We start from the raw sequence: 15,537 nt of genomic DNA on the forward strand, positions 1-15,537 counted from the left end.
AATCAATTTCATACTCTTGTTTCACTTCTTTATTTCTCCAGCCATTTATTTCTTTAACCAAAGCCTGTTTGGTTTTGGGATTACAAAGCGATCGTGATCAATCAGCATCAGATAAACAGCCGTGAACAACAAGTGATGTTGAGTGATCTCTGCTTACTGGTCATTTCAATAAAATTCGTGTTTTAAAAAGTTTCGATAACTATTTAAATACTAATTACGCAGCCATATTCTCTTGGAGAAAAGTTTTTTTTTTTTAAATGCATTTAAATGGTTATTTCGAAGCGAATAAACATCGTATTACGATTGTTAAAACTAGTTAAGCTACTTTAATAATAACAGTACAATAATAACAGTTTAATAATAACAGTATTATTACATATCGTCTACGTACAACACTACTAGCAGGTTCTCCGCCTTGGCATTATAAAACGAAACGTTACGCTTATCTTTCAAGATTCGGTTCGTTACTCCTTTTCAGTGGCCAACTGTGAACGCTACAGCTGGTATGTAGCTTGCGCTTTATTACGGAAGATGTACTCTAACTCTACCCTATCCGCCTCTCTGAATTATTAAAAATTAATTTTGAGTGTGTAGGTAATAGAAGAATACTACCTAATGTCAGAATTTAACTATTACAATATCGCTGAGGTTAAACCAAATGAGGGTCTATGTTGAAATTGATATGTACGAATTGAAAAAAAAACTAACAAAATATAAATAAGGGGATTTTATACTGACACAAATAAGTCAGTGACAAAATATAACCTTTGTGTCAGTACCTCCCTAAGATTAATGATATTTAGCTAAATCGATATTATATTCTCTACATATAACTTTATATACTCGTAATACGTTCTCAAGTATCGTATTTTTTTCCTTAAACGTCATCAAAATCAATTCTGTGATGTAACGCATGCTACGCGACGTGTTAATATCAATTTGCCTTCGTCTTCTAAAAGGCGTTGCTACACATAATTAGCGGCATAATTCACGTGAACTATTTAATTGGGGCTGCTATTGCAATATTAAGCTAAGAGTACGTTCATATAGCCTTCAACTTAATTGTATTGATTTTCAGTAGTGAGGAATTGGTTTTAAAAGCATAAGTTTACAAATAAATAAAAAGGTTATCGGGAAGAAATCGCTCTGTAGCGATAAAATAGCCTTTGTATATCTTGTATTGTATCTTTCTTTATATGTGTCTGTATTTCAGTGTACATCTATATATATAGTAAAATGGTAGGAAAGTCAAAACTGTACATTGAATATTTTTAAAAAGAATACTTGGGGTGTGATCTACAATCGATACCGAAACTAAAAATATAGTTTTTAGATTTTTTGTGTGTTTGTCTGTTTTTCTGTTTATCTGTATGTATGTCCGGGATAAACTCAAAAAGTACTGCATGGATTTACTTCAAATTTGGTACGAATATTATTAAAAAGTCGGGTTAACATATAGGCTACATATTATCACGCTATCACCTACGGGGAACCAGCAGTGAATCTTTATTTCTTCAACGCATTCTGTAACAACATTTAATCTAACGACGCATATTTGAATGTTGTTGTTATTACGAGTATGTTAATAATCATGCTATAAGCTAGCTTCACACTATAAATAAAGACATTCTGTAGTATATTTAGTATCAGCATTGCATCCATGCGAAGCCGGGGCGGGTCGCTAGTAAAGAATAAGTAAATAAATTTAGAAATTTACATTTTCACAAGACAGTAGTAGATCTGAACTAGAAACTTCACCTAATATATTTTGGCCAGGAATTTTAAGCTGATACATTCGCGATATATCTTTTAATATAATAAGGAAAATAAAAAAATAAAAATTATTTACTAAAAAAATAGGTGAAGATTTCTAGTTCGGATCTTTAGCCAAAAGTAATGAAAATTTCTTTTCGGGATATATTTATTATTTTTTCATTTAATTGTGCACACAAACAAACAAACTATTTTTTATATCTTTTCGTTTAAAAACACTTGTGGAAGACAGATCCCATTTGGCTAATTCATTACTCATTTGTTGTTATTGTCATAGTTCGGAAAACGAAATTTTAGGGAGAACGAATAAAAAAAGTTGATTTAGTAATCAGGAAAATTCCATGCAATAATAAAATGTTTTTCTTTGAACTTCGGAGACATTCTCGATCGTTCCGGGCAATTAGTATTTAGGCTGTATTTAAGTTCTTACAGTATATTTTTACTACTTTCAACTACTAAATATCGATTCATTTATCACAAAAAAATATTGTTATCTTAACACATTGATATAAATAATATACATGTACCAATGCATAATGCATATGCTACAATGTATTTTACATATTATGAATGTTATCGCGATAAAAACTTATCTATGTGTACCCTAAGCCGTTTATCACATGTTCAGATTATTATCAATATTTATATAAACGTATCATTAGATATATTTGTACATAATATTATCTTCATAGATTATTAAGTAATCGTAAAATAATTTTATTACTGCAACTCTCAATATATCGTCGATCCACTATAATAATTTGCTGCACGATCTGCATTCATAAAGTATCTAAGTAAAGTAATCCTAAACGTAAGAGTTATGCATGCGTTATTAGCAATAAGAACTTTTACTCGTATATCCCATTTCACGAAGGTAAGGAAGGAAGGTATTCGAGGTCGGGCTTATCACGCAATGCCACGCCCTCAAACTCGATACAGGTTTAAACATATTGCTTCTGAAATGTCAACTTTGATAATTTTACCTTTAAATGCCTCAAAGAAATTACTAACTATAAACTATGAAACTTCGTAATGACTATTAAAAGTACGCTCATGGATGCTATTGTCATCATTTTCGATGCAAAATGAAAACCGCGAATAATAAAAGACACTAGACAAAGGAGCAATACTCTCGAGGTGTAGTATTTTCGACTAAAAAGCTCAACTGAAAGGACGTGTGCCATCATTGCAATGAGACGTTTCTTCGGATTGTTAAAGATACTAAAAATTGGTAGTAAGGGTGTGTGAACGCATGCGCAAAGCCCAAGGACACGAAACGTGCCTCAGTCTGGCGGTAGGCATCGCCGCAGCCACCAGTCACCACACTCACCTCAGGATGAGGAGCGCCTCATAGGTGTCTCGCGAACTGACCCGAGCCCCGCATGCCAGATCAAGCAACCTCGACAGCCAGCCGCAGAGTGACCACTAGCACCGAAGTCCCGCGGGCGCTCCGATTCAGTCTTGTAATTCGATTTTGACGTTCGATAAGCAACGTTATGCTGATTTGATTGGAAAGCGCTTTCCGCTTCGATATTGCAGCTTGCTTTACATCCTCTCAGTGGCTTCGCTTTGTGTAGATGCTTTATTTGTTCCTCAAAATTAATTAGGTATCTGTTCTTTGTATTGTAAGACTTACGTAATCCACTATGAAGTCACTGGTGCAATGTATGATAATACTATCAGTATGAAGGAATAACTCACGAGGAACGGACCTATAGTGGAAAAGTTTTTTAGTGAATATGACTTGCTGGGAAAGCGTAGGATTACTCGGCCCTTGTGCGCTTCTCGCCTCATCTGACGTCAGGGTGAGTCTAACACCAAATATCCATTTAAAGATCATATGTGAACTTGCATAAATATGAGTAGCTTAACTTTTTTCAAATATTTCAAAAATAAATAAATAATCGGGTTGCAAAAGTACCGAATAAGTTATAATATTCGGTGAAACATAAAGTAATATAAAGAACGTGTTATAAATATAAATATATGAAGAACAAAAATGCTTCTGACGTAATTCATATTCAAGTATCTATACTAATATTTTAAAGCTGAAAAGTTTGTTTGTTTACTTGAACGCGCTAATCTTAGGAACTACTGGTCCGATTTTAAAAATTATTTCAGTGTTAGATAGCCCATTTATCTAGGAAGCCTATTGGCTATAAACCATCACACTAAGACCAATAGAAGCGGAGCACCAATGAAGAATGTATCAAAATCGGGTTGTTGTTTTTTTTTTCCTTTTGAGAGCTTCCGCTGCGTACGCTGCGTAAACAGTTAAAGTTTCGCAAAATATCATGTATGACAGAATTGTTCCCCTTTTAAAGTTCTAAAAAAAGTCTGCGACAGGATATGTCTATCTTTTAAAGTTGGTTCACTATAACCTTTTTTATGCTAACCAAATTTGTTCTAAAATATACATGATATCCTTATCCAAATGAATACCTTAATCATCACAAATATTTAATTTAAAACGAAATTGTCCTTTACATCATTCGATTTCAATGAATATCTTAGGGGATATCGCAGTTTTAAAATAACATCACAGCAATATAATGATCAAGTAACAGAAGCAAATGTGATTAGTCCATCTACCGAGAAAAGCTATATAGGCTTTTTTCCTCAAATTAATGCGTGTGAAACCGCGGGGTACAGCTAGTTAGTAATAAAACAGCAGATACTTTGGTTTTGATAAACAAATCAATTAGTCAGATGTTATTAACTTATTGAAATACTCGACTTTAATGAATCACGTAATAATAAACTAAATATTTACTTTTCCTAATTACTCCTAAGTAGTGTAATTTGTAGCTCAGTAACATTTTAAATTGTGATCGGTTAACATTCACAGTTGGTATGGTGTCTATTGTTCTTTTGACAACGGAGGAAATCCTTCAAAGAAATAGATTCTGGCATTCTCTGGATTCTATTTGGATTACGCAAGAATTGGAACCGTTTGAAGACCTCAAACCCGAGCATATATACGCTAAACCTCTCTCTAGAGACGTTTACTACGCTAAGTTTCCCGACATTCCTAGAAGCGAATCAGAAGATGAAATTGCGATGACCGTTAATGGTTTTAAAAACAAACATCAAGAATGGAAAACCAAAATACGTATTCGAAATCTAGATTCAAAAAGAAGACGTTCTTGCAATTCAATCACGTGTAGTGTAAGATCTGATAACAATTCCATGATCAATGAAGTCACAAAAAGAATTACATCATTTAATGAAGATAACGAAAAAATAATAAATCAACCTTTTAAGAACAATGATGAACGAGTAAGAGATTTCTTTAAGCGTTTAACTGCAAGTGTTCCTCCGCCGCCAATTCAGGATTCAAATGGAAACAATTCTATTGTGGTACCGCAAACAAAAGATATGGATGTTATCGAAGTACCAGATTATAATGATTTTGAAAACGACAGAATGTTCGAAACCGCTACAGGTCCTATTACATCGACTTTAAAGAACGAAAACCACAAAATAATATATGATAGTTTAATTTATTTAGATTCAGACGAATTTGAGTCATGGTATGAAACTATATATGGAGTCTCGGACTTAATGGACAGTAACGACAATGATTTTGAAGAAACAAATAAAATAACAACGAATACAGATTGTTTTATTTCCTGGAACGAAATTGTGAACATGTGTGATTTAGGCGATAGCATTTTAAAAAGTAAAGAATCCTTGGATAACGAAAATCTGATCAGTCACTCGCATTGCCTAAACAATAGTGTGTCGGATATATCAGATGATGATGAAGAAATTGCTTACACTAAATTTGCCTTTAACAAGTTACGCCAGTCTTTGAAAATCAAAGGACAAAATTGCGATTCGTCTTCAATGGAAAATCTAAATTGCGAAAAAATCGAGCTTCCAAACTCAAATTTAGCAAATTATGACCCTTCTCTTTATCGACTATTTTATCGTTTAGTACCTAGTATTTATGAAGATTCGGTAAATTTGTCGCCACAGTAAACAAATAGTTTCTGTATTTTAATATCGTTATATACCCAATATTGTTACAATTGTATCACTAATTATTTCTTAATGTTGTGTCCTTATCTTAATATAATAATTAGAAACGTGTCTGTAATAATTTATTTCTGCCTGTGTTAAATAGATTACTCAATTAATTTATCAGTATGTTTTATCGTAAGTAGTTTTTAATTCTTGTATATAATCAGTTTTGTAACATACGTATAAATTAAAATGTTTAATTTGTTTTAGCCTCCAGAAAACGAGTTGCAAAAGAATTCCGACCGTGTGCTCTCGGAGCACGAACTGCGAGTCCAGAGGTCACTGCAGAAACTCAATGTACCGGAATGGTATGTTACAAATTATTTCTATATGGTACTAATAAAGTAATAAATTGGAAAAGATGACAGTGCGCTTAACAATACTAATCTTCGACATTATCAGTCTGATTTATAAAGTACTACTAATGTAGCGCCCTAATTATCTGACAAACTTCCCATATTTAAGAACAAAAAACAGTATATGTAAATACGGTTTCTTTGTGGCTGGAAATATGTTTAGAACTTTTGCTTTCATAGAAACTTCCCAGAACTACATTAAACATTCTTAATACTCAATTTAGTCTAGTTTGTAGTTTCGCACGCTTATTATGATGATCATTGCATACGGTTTATTAAAATTAACGAAACACACATTGTGTCTCACGAGGATAGGCATTATGTAACACATGTTCTATCTTTGCTAAAGTAACTTTCATGCTTAGGTATGTAGATATAAAAGAGCATAATAATGAAGTTATATTTTAGAAGATATAAAATCGTTATATATTTTAGATCTTCATTACTTACATTTACATTTTAAAAAGGTGGAAAATTAACAAACAAAATGCGGAAAATGTTTTTATATCAACATCGACACACTTGACTTAATAATATTGAGAGCTGATGTAAAGATAAAATGCGCTCTCGGGATATTGCATGACCTTTCATTTACGTAATTCTAGTTTTATATTTTATGCGAATGCGGCACATAAAAGTCTTTTCTGTGTTTTACTCGCTGTTCATTTTCAGACTAATAAAGTTTTTTTTTTTTTTAAATCTGCGATTCATTATAGTTCCCTGTAATGCATTAGTCACAGATTTCCTTATACTAGACCTAATGCTAGACCTCTATTTAGTGACAAAATTCGGAAGATTTGTAGAATTTTGGGTGATTCTTAAAAAAAGTTTTAAAATACAATTGACCACTTTTTAGTTCTTAAGAAATGTCATAAAGACTATGATTTAGGTCACTGAGTCTGTCACTTTAGTCACTGACACACATTCCTAATTATCAGCATTCTCCCTAATTATAAGCCTTTTTTATCTTACAGGTACAAAAATGCTCCAGCCCCTCGAGAGGGCTTTCTCCTCCGCAAGAGGCTATCTGACGCCTCGGCGTCGGCGACCCGTTGGAGTGGACTCAACTCGAAGACAACGTCGCTTGGCAGTCTCGGTGCGAATGCACAACCGCCCCCACCCCAACTGTCTCCACACACCACCAGCTTCGGAAGGTGGTCGACTAGCCGGCTTAACTCGAATCAGGTTAGTTTTTTTAACCAATTTTTTTTCTTGTAGAAATTAAATCAATAAGTACGCAAAATAATAAAAACACATTTTAACTTTATTTAATAATATCTTCAACTACCTTCTTTTACAAAAAAAAAAAAAATAGTAATGATTTTTATTAACATAAAACTTTAATTTATGCATTCCTAAGACCCGATTAAATATTTCTAATATTATTATTAGGAAAGTTCTTAGAAAGAGTTCTAATTATTAAGAGTTTCTTGAAAGATAGGAATCTCTTCCAAGCTCAGTTCATAAAACGAATAATATATTTCTTCCAGACTTCGCCCTGTTCTTCGACACGTAGCAGCATTCGAGGCACGAGTCCTTTGTGCTCTCCGTCTACTAGGTCTTCCTTCAGTGCTCGACAGCCTTACCTTGGCTGGAGAAGTCAAGAACGACTAAACTCTACTCCGCGGACACCCCATGAAAGGTAGAGTATCAGAAGTCGCTTGAAACACCATAAAAATTAGTAACATTTTTTAAAAGTAAAAGTAATCGGCTAAATTTTACCTCTTGTATTAAGACTTGACAAAAATCTGAATTTCGATAAAACAGAAATCTTCCATATGAATTACTTTAAGTAATAAAAAAAAAGTAACAATGTTAACTACTTTTTTCAAATTAACCCAAAAAAATTTTTACTTCTAATATGTTAATCTCTTCCAGGCTAGCTTCATCTCTTCTTCAGCAGACAGCATCAGCAAAGGCTTCAGAAGAAATCCAATCTTCGATCAAAGAGGTCACATCAGCGATAGTACACTACGTGTCGGGCTTGGAGCCGGCCAACGGTGACATAGACAGGCAACCTTCGCCGAGGTCCAGTCAGAAGTTATATTGGGTGGAAAGCTCGTTTGTTGGTTAGTTGGATCACAGTAAACTTTAAAAATTAAGCCTAAAATAAATATTGATCAATACTGTTCGACCTATTCGGTTTATGAATAAATAGAACTATTAGTGTCATATTAATGGGAACCTCTTTCCTTCTGATAGAATCACTTATATAAAAAATACAGATTTGTATTCGTATGCTAAAATCATTTTGTATTTCAAATATTTACATAATATTCTTAATTATATTTTTAAATGACTTCAAAAAAGAAGGAGGTTTTTAATCTCACTGCATTTGTTTATGTGTGTTACCTCATAACTTTTCACTGGGTGGATCGATTTTGATAAGTCTCTTTAAATCCAAAGTTGGTGCTTGTCATGTGTCCGTTTAAATTTGACCGAGATCTGAAAAGTACTTTTTGAGTTATCTTTCATGTTGTATCGATCTAATTGAAGTTGGTTTTTTTTACAATCACAATTTTTGAAAGAAAAACTGAAAATGTTCTAGGTACAAAACCACTAGATTCACCACAAACGCCTCTGGTGGTGTCGGACTCGCTGCCCCCTCCTCACCCGCGGCCGCCGTCCTCCCTCCGCCTCGACCACCGTGCGGCGCCTGGTGAGCGAGCGTGACTACGCTACGGTGTACATTGCAGGTTTCGATTAATCATCAAAACGACATTCCCTCTAAAATGGCAATGTATAACACACAGCTGGAAAAAACCAGCCCAGACCGTGCTTTGTTGAAAAGTGTTATAGTACCTGAACTCTATACTTCTTCCGAACGGAATTTTTGCATTTAGCCTGTGAAATCTAAACCTGCAGTGTCCTTAACGTTATGTTATGTTAATACTCTGTGCGTTAATTTCTGTGCTGTTCTATGTTTTTTTTTTTTAGTTATCTGTGTAATGGAATCATAAAGTTTGTTTAAACTGTAGGATTTCATTTTGTAAAATTATGTGTAATTGAGCTTTACAGTCTGTATTTAAGACTCAGGACCATTATATACGTATATTATCTAGTATCGATGCACTTCGACACATTTGTAATTTGTCAAGCGCAGATTTATGCATTACTGCAAAGAGCACTTGCTTGTAGTCGCTTATTGTAGTTTGTTACTACGTATAATATTTAATATAAAACTGGCGGTAGCTATTTATTGAAATATGACACATTATAAAATTATATGACTATTCTATGATGACAATATATTTCAAACCCGCCAAGTTTATAATAATTTTATAATTAAAATTTATGCATTTCAATTTATTATTTTAGTTTATGGATTTTAACTCAGCTATAAAATACTGCACATCATTGTAACTTTTAAAACACAATGCTTGCATAATCTGTATTGAAAAAAAAAATAGTCTATAGATATTATTTTTTAAAGAATTTATTGCCATAATTGTAATCCAAGTAAAATCCGACATGAAAACAGTTTTTTTTTTAATTATTTTATCATAAAATGTACAGAGTAAATTATTTTGTTTGTGTGTTTATTTTGTTAATGCAAATCTATATTAATTAGTTTTAATGCTAGTAAATAATAAGTAGTTTTGTAAATACCATATTGCATATTATATATTAGGTGCTAATTTTCTGTTACCTACTTTTATCTTATTTAAATTTTCACCGTCATATTTTAGTCATTAGTCACAAAACATCAAATAATATAACAGTAAAATGCCTGAATATAGCAAAATATATATAATTAAAAAGCACAAGGCGACAGTTATCAGAACCATGATATTATGTGGTGGTGAGAAGTGACACAGACTGAAGTCTCAAAAATTTAAGTTCCTTCTACTTAAATCACCTCGTAATTTATGTTTGGGACTGATAGTCCCTGAGTAAATTATACAGGTTCTGATTAGGTTAGAAATTAACGTATCGCGTACAAAATTCGCACCGCCGAAAGAGAAACTACGAAAATACGCCCCGATTATAATTTAATCAACGATAATAGTCTAATTTACGAAATTCTATGTAATTTTTTTAAACTTTGAGAACCTATTTTAATAGTCTGTGTTCTGTGACTTGGTTTACTTGTACTAGAAAAATATCTGTAAAAATTAATGAAAAATGTTTGCGGTATTTTTAATGTCAAAATTAATTATCAACTTATCATTTAATTTCATTAGCTCTCTACACTATCATCAACTATATAGTACCTAAAAATGTAAATTAATATGTAGACATAAATTATATATTAAACTTGAAGAATCTCGGTACATTTTTGCGAGACCAAACATTTGTGACCGTTATAAACCTTTTGTATGTCTTCATTACATTTTTAATCATTGTATGTACCCTTTAAGTTAAATTTTACTTATAATGATTATTAAATATATTCAGTTTTATTTTATTTTATTTTATTTTGTTTTATTTTTATTTTTGTGTCGTAAATAAAATGCTCGTGATTTTTTTAATAGAATATAGTAAGAATTAGGAATAATTTAATAACATCGTAGATATTTAATTATTTGAACAAAAAAAAGGTGTTCGTAAAAAATGGAAAAAAGTAGCAGACATCATGGTAAGTAAATAATTATTATTTGAACTTAAAATAATCACTTTGTCTTGTTTTAATGCACCCGTTTCAATCTTTTTAAATACGCTTACTAAAATTATGTTGAAAAATTATTTTAATTTTTAGTGTTGCCATTAAATAAAAAATTTCATATTTTTTTTGTTAATGTACCCTAACTATAAATAATAAATTTAAAGTTTTTTAAAAAAAATCGATATTAAACTAAACAAAGACAATAAATTGAAAATTAAGTAAATATTAAAAAAAATGTTATCAAGCTTTAGCGTTAAAAACTAATTTGCCATAATTCATTCGTTTAATAATTTCAGACTGGCAAGATTCTCAGCGTTCCTTAAATCTGGGTATATCCAGACCTTCCCCGGGATCCACGACCCTTGAAGACGTTTTGGACTCACTTCTTGGCCTTCCTTCTCAACCAACTAGGATACCGACTCCTCAACCAAGTCCGAGGAAATCAGCGAGTCCTTACTATCTGTTAGGTGGCAAGGTATACATATAAGAAATCCACATAATATATTACACCACACCCCATTGACAAACGTTAAAAGAACAACTTTGACTAGAAAACCTTTACAAATAAAACATTGTCTACAAAAAAAAATTCTCTCACACTTGACTCGAAACCTTTACATAAAAAACATTGTCTACACAAAAAAAAATATTCTCTCACACTTGACTTGAGAAAACACTCTTTTAGCAAAACATTACAAACCTAAAGTCTGAAAAATCTAAAATCTTTGGTACTATTTCTAGTTAATTCTTCTAATATAAATAAGGTTTACTCCATCGTTCACTTCTAGAGTCCGCGTTATGAGCAATTAGCAAGTAGTGGCCACAGCAGCGTGTCCCCTGCCTCCCGCTTCATCAGTACACCCAGTGGGTACAGCTCCTTCACCGACCCCAGCCCCGACCACGACCGACCAGGTAGGAACGATATGTAAGTCAAAACCGTTCCAATCTTTTTATAATCGTCTTACCTTAACACGCATTTCTTTGTCCTCTGTATCTCTTGCGCTTATGAACAGTCGGCTTTAAGGAATCTTGAAGCAGATTTGAAACAGGAAGGTATTTTTCCAACGTTTTCCCTATATCGTCCTTAGTCCAAATCTATTAAATAATTTCTTTCACCTCTTCGGACCCCTATTTTGTGAATTTAACATTTTATTCTAAACAACTTCGACTATCACTGTGAGTTTTGCATGTTCCTGTGTAATAGATTAGAACATGTACAGTCCCGGAAGCATGCTGTATTGTCGTGTAGCATCTTGACTTGATTTCGAAATTTTTTTTATTTGCAAAAATGGTCCTGAGTCTCAAATAATTAGATTATCATCATTATAATTACACTATAATCAATTTGACGAACTTGCAGGGAAGGATACAGTTGATGTTCCGGCGACAATGCAGGAGTCCAGACGTTCGAGGTCGGCCCAGGGCGAACATTCCCGCAGGAGGAGTGAACCCTTCGCCCACCCGAGTGCTTCTCTAGATCGGCGCACGAGCCTCGACGCTGGAGCTCTTCGGCCCGACCACCATCTCACCCATCACGATTCCAAAACGTCCCTCGCTTCCTTGCAAACCGAAAACAGTACGGATGAAGCTTTCGTCAAATGCAAATACCCGAAATGTTCATCCCGCTCACCCCTCGTAGATGCCAAAAGACATTACAAAACGTGTCACAACTGCACAACGATGTACTGCTCCAAGGAATGCAGGCGAGCTCACTGGGAAAAGCACAGGAAAGTTTGTCTACATTCGAGAGCCAGTACGCTGTGCAGGCAGATCATTGCGGCAGCGAAGGAAGACGCAGATTCCTTGCACCAAATAAGTACAATAGCTCATAAAGGATACTTAGCGCAAGGTAGGGGAGTCGTGAAGGTATTTTTCACGAGTCCAGAAGCGGCGGAGAAGTTCACGACTCACGGCTACCAATACTTGAGCGAGCCGGAATTCGTGAAGTGGACGTCGCTTCAACCCAACGAAATGGGAGCGGAACTATATACCGAAGTAGTTAAACTTTGCAAGGCGTACAACCCTGAGACGAGGGTCATATTGTACGTCGCAGTGTGCATAATAAGCGAAGTGCCAACAAAAGGTGCGGTTAAATGGGAAAGACAGATGGTGTCGAGATGCGCCAAATTACGTCTTAGCAAAACGGTATCCGCAGCGATACAGGAACAGAACCGGAAACGAAACAGGAGAGACAGTAAAGGAACGCCCGAGGACAGAGAGACCCTCATCCTGACGTCGAAGTTGACGAACGCGGGCGAGAAAAACGCGGCAACGGCCCACAAGTTCAGAGAAATATGCTTTAAAAATATAATAAATGAATTGGAAAGTAAGGGCGTGATTCTGAAGAAGCATTTTCCTGAAGTATATTCGCGTCTAGCGTCGTACGTGGACGGTACAAGCGACAGGTTCATCCCGATGACGATATATCCAAAAGACGTCACGAGCGGCAAGTCGTTTGTGTGTGTGATTATGCCAGACAATGACACGGACAGTACTCCTGTTGATGGGAAAGTGGTCACCGTAGATGTTGGTATCGACCGATCGAAACACCAGCTGTCGACTCCGATGTGATTTTTGTATTACACCTTCACATCAATGGTGTTGTATATATTTACGCTGGATTTTTATAAAAACATTGACATCGCTCAAAGCTGTATTCTTATGAGAAATTGTCTAAAGTTTTTGCTAATTGTTTGATATTCTCTTCTCGACTAATGAATCTCGTATGTGGATCGGTGTTGAATGTTCTCCTTATATTTATTCAATAAAATTTTCATAAATTATATAATGTGTGGGCGTATGAACCTGCAAATTAATCTTGGATTAGGAAAATTATAACCTAAAACTAATTCGTCACACTATATTAAGAGACAAATATTATTTAATAGTTTCTTACAAACATAAATTAATAGTTTAATTAGAAAAATAAAATGCCTTTAAAACTTGAATTTAGTTATAAATATAATATTTATTTGTTGCAATATTAATTTATTGCATATTATATTAGATTTATTTACCTACTGTTGTTGCTTAGAAAATTTACAATTCTGCTAGAATAAGAACAATTTGTAGTTACGTAGAGCGCAAATATTTTAAAATGATTTTAATTTTTCTAATAAATTGAAATAATTAAAGCCCATCGTTTAAAAAATTGACAATACTTTATTAGACAAATTAAAAATTAAAACCAAACATAAAAATATCCCAATATTCTTCGAAAATAAATAGTTTAGAAATTTTATACAAAGCTATAAGCTTTTACAGCTTTGCAGATATGTTTTTTATATCAAAATTTTATAGATTACATTATTCTTAATGTTTTCTTAGTCCTAATTTCCCTGATTATTATATTATAAAGAAAAAATCAATCAAAAGACACTTTTTATTGATTTAGAAGTCAGAAAAACAATATCTCAACGTTGATTTTTACCATTCATATTCATTATACACGCTAAACAGACTGTTGTGTGGTTAACTTAAAAAAAAAAACTTGTGTCTGTCATTTGATATAAATAACATTATTACAATTAACAGAAAAATGTGGCACAAATTATTATAATCTCGAAAAATAGTGCCAACCTATCACCAATATTTGTGTATAATCATTAAAATTATAATATTTCTGAATTAGACTTTAACAATAAATTATCAATATTAAAAAAATGAGAGGATTAATAATGTTTGTAAGATATTTTTGGACAGCCAACCATGCAAAATAAAACAAAAAAGTAGCTAAAAAAAAGATTTAAATAACTGTAAGATGCTGCTTTTATTTAATTAAATTGTTAGGTATGATAAGTAATTATTAAATTTTTAAAATCAATAAATTAAAGCATGACCAGAAAAATACGCATATATGCTATAAAAAGACTATGTATTAAATTGAATTAATAATTTCGTGTATTAATGCATTAATGATGCATTTAATATATAAATAATTTTTTTATATAATAGCAAACTCATATTGTATATTTAAAACTTTTAATAGATAGTGTAATGTTTTTTAACCTTTTATGTTGTTGTAATTCACATATTGTTATTGTTGTCATATTATTGTGGTGTTCAATTTACAAGATAATTTTATTATACGTATATTGTCCTTAACTAGATTTAAATGTGACATAAATGTGAGTTATACGGTCTGTGTTCTTATAAATGCTACATATGATTGAAAGTATTGGACCGAGATACAATATGGGTGCTTCGTGCCTCGCCTAAATTCATAAAGCTAACGCTATTAAATATATTCAAGAATAATAATTATGCGTGGCACACTGTACATTAGGGCTTTATTTTTATAATACGACTAAACTGTTTAAATATATCTCTATTATTAATTTGTCTATTTAAAAACGTATTGTGTAATACGCGATGTTGAAAATAAAGCTCTTTGAACATTCCATTAACTATCGTAATGAATGATACTGCATATTTTAGACAATTTTAACTCTTACTGTACTTATTTATAATGTCTATGATGAAATTCCTCGTAAAAAACATATTTCATACATTGATATATTCATACTGTTACCATATCATTTGTTTTTCATAGTCTGGTATAATATAGATTTTTTCATCTAGTTGTCCCTATGATGTATTTCAAATAAACAGTGCAGCTATATCTTGTTTTATTTTACCTTCAGACGTAAGTGAAATATCAAATTTAAAACTCATAAGTAATCCTATTTAATTTATTATTTGATAAATTTACTATAAAAAATCAGTGTAATGAAGTAAAATTTACATCTTACTCTTTAAAAGTACTTTGTTGATTTC

The 15,537-nt window shown here is 32.7% G+C and overlaps 1 protein-coding gene across 1 annotated transcript in view; it reads left to right on the forward strand.

Annotated features, from left to right (window-relative positions):
* LOC123666056 overlaps window positions 1-15,380 on the forward strand; it is a 98,234-nt gene extending 82,854 nt beyond the window's left edge. The window contains exons 4-11 of the mRNA XM_045600266.1: window positions 6,010-6,107; window positions 7,130-7,340; window positions 7,646-7,797; window positions 8,034-8,224; window positions 8,704-8,814; window positions 11,058-11,236; window positions 11,550-11,673; window positions 12,122-15,380. Coding sequence (XP_045456222.1) covers window positions 6,010-6,107; window positions 7,130-7,340; window positions 7,646-7,797; window positions 8,034-8,224; window positions 8,704-8,814; window positions 11,058-11,236; window positions 11,550-11,673; window positions 12,122-13,332 — 2,277 coding nt within the window. The 3' untranslated portion in view covers window positions 13,333-15,380. The remainder of the gene's footprint in view (window positions 1-6,009; window positions 6,108-7,129; window positions 7,341-7,645; window positions 7,798-8,033; window positions 8,225-8,703; window positions 8,815-11,057; window positions 11,237-11,549; window positions 11,674-12,121) is intronic.
* The last annotated feature ends 157 nt before the right edge of the window (window positions 15,381-15,537 follow it).

Source organism: Melitaea cinxia, chromosome 2 (assembly GCF_905220565.1).
Source record: "Melitaea cinxia chromosome 2, ilMelCinx1.1, whole genome shotgun sequence".
NCBI classification, from domain to species: domain Eukaryota; kingdom Metazoa; phylum Arthropoda; class Insecta; order Lepidoptera; family Nymphalidae; genus Melitaea; species Melitaea cinxia.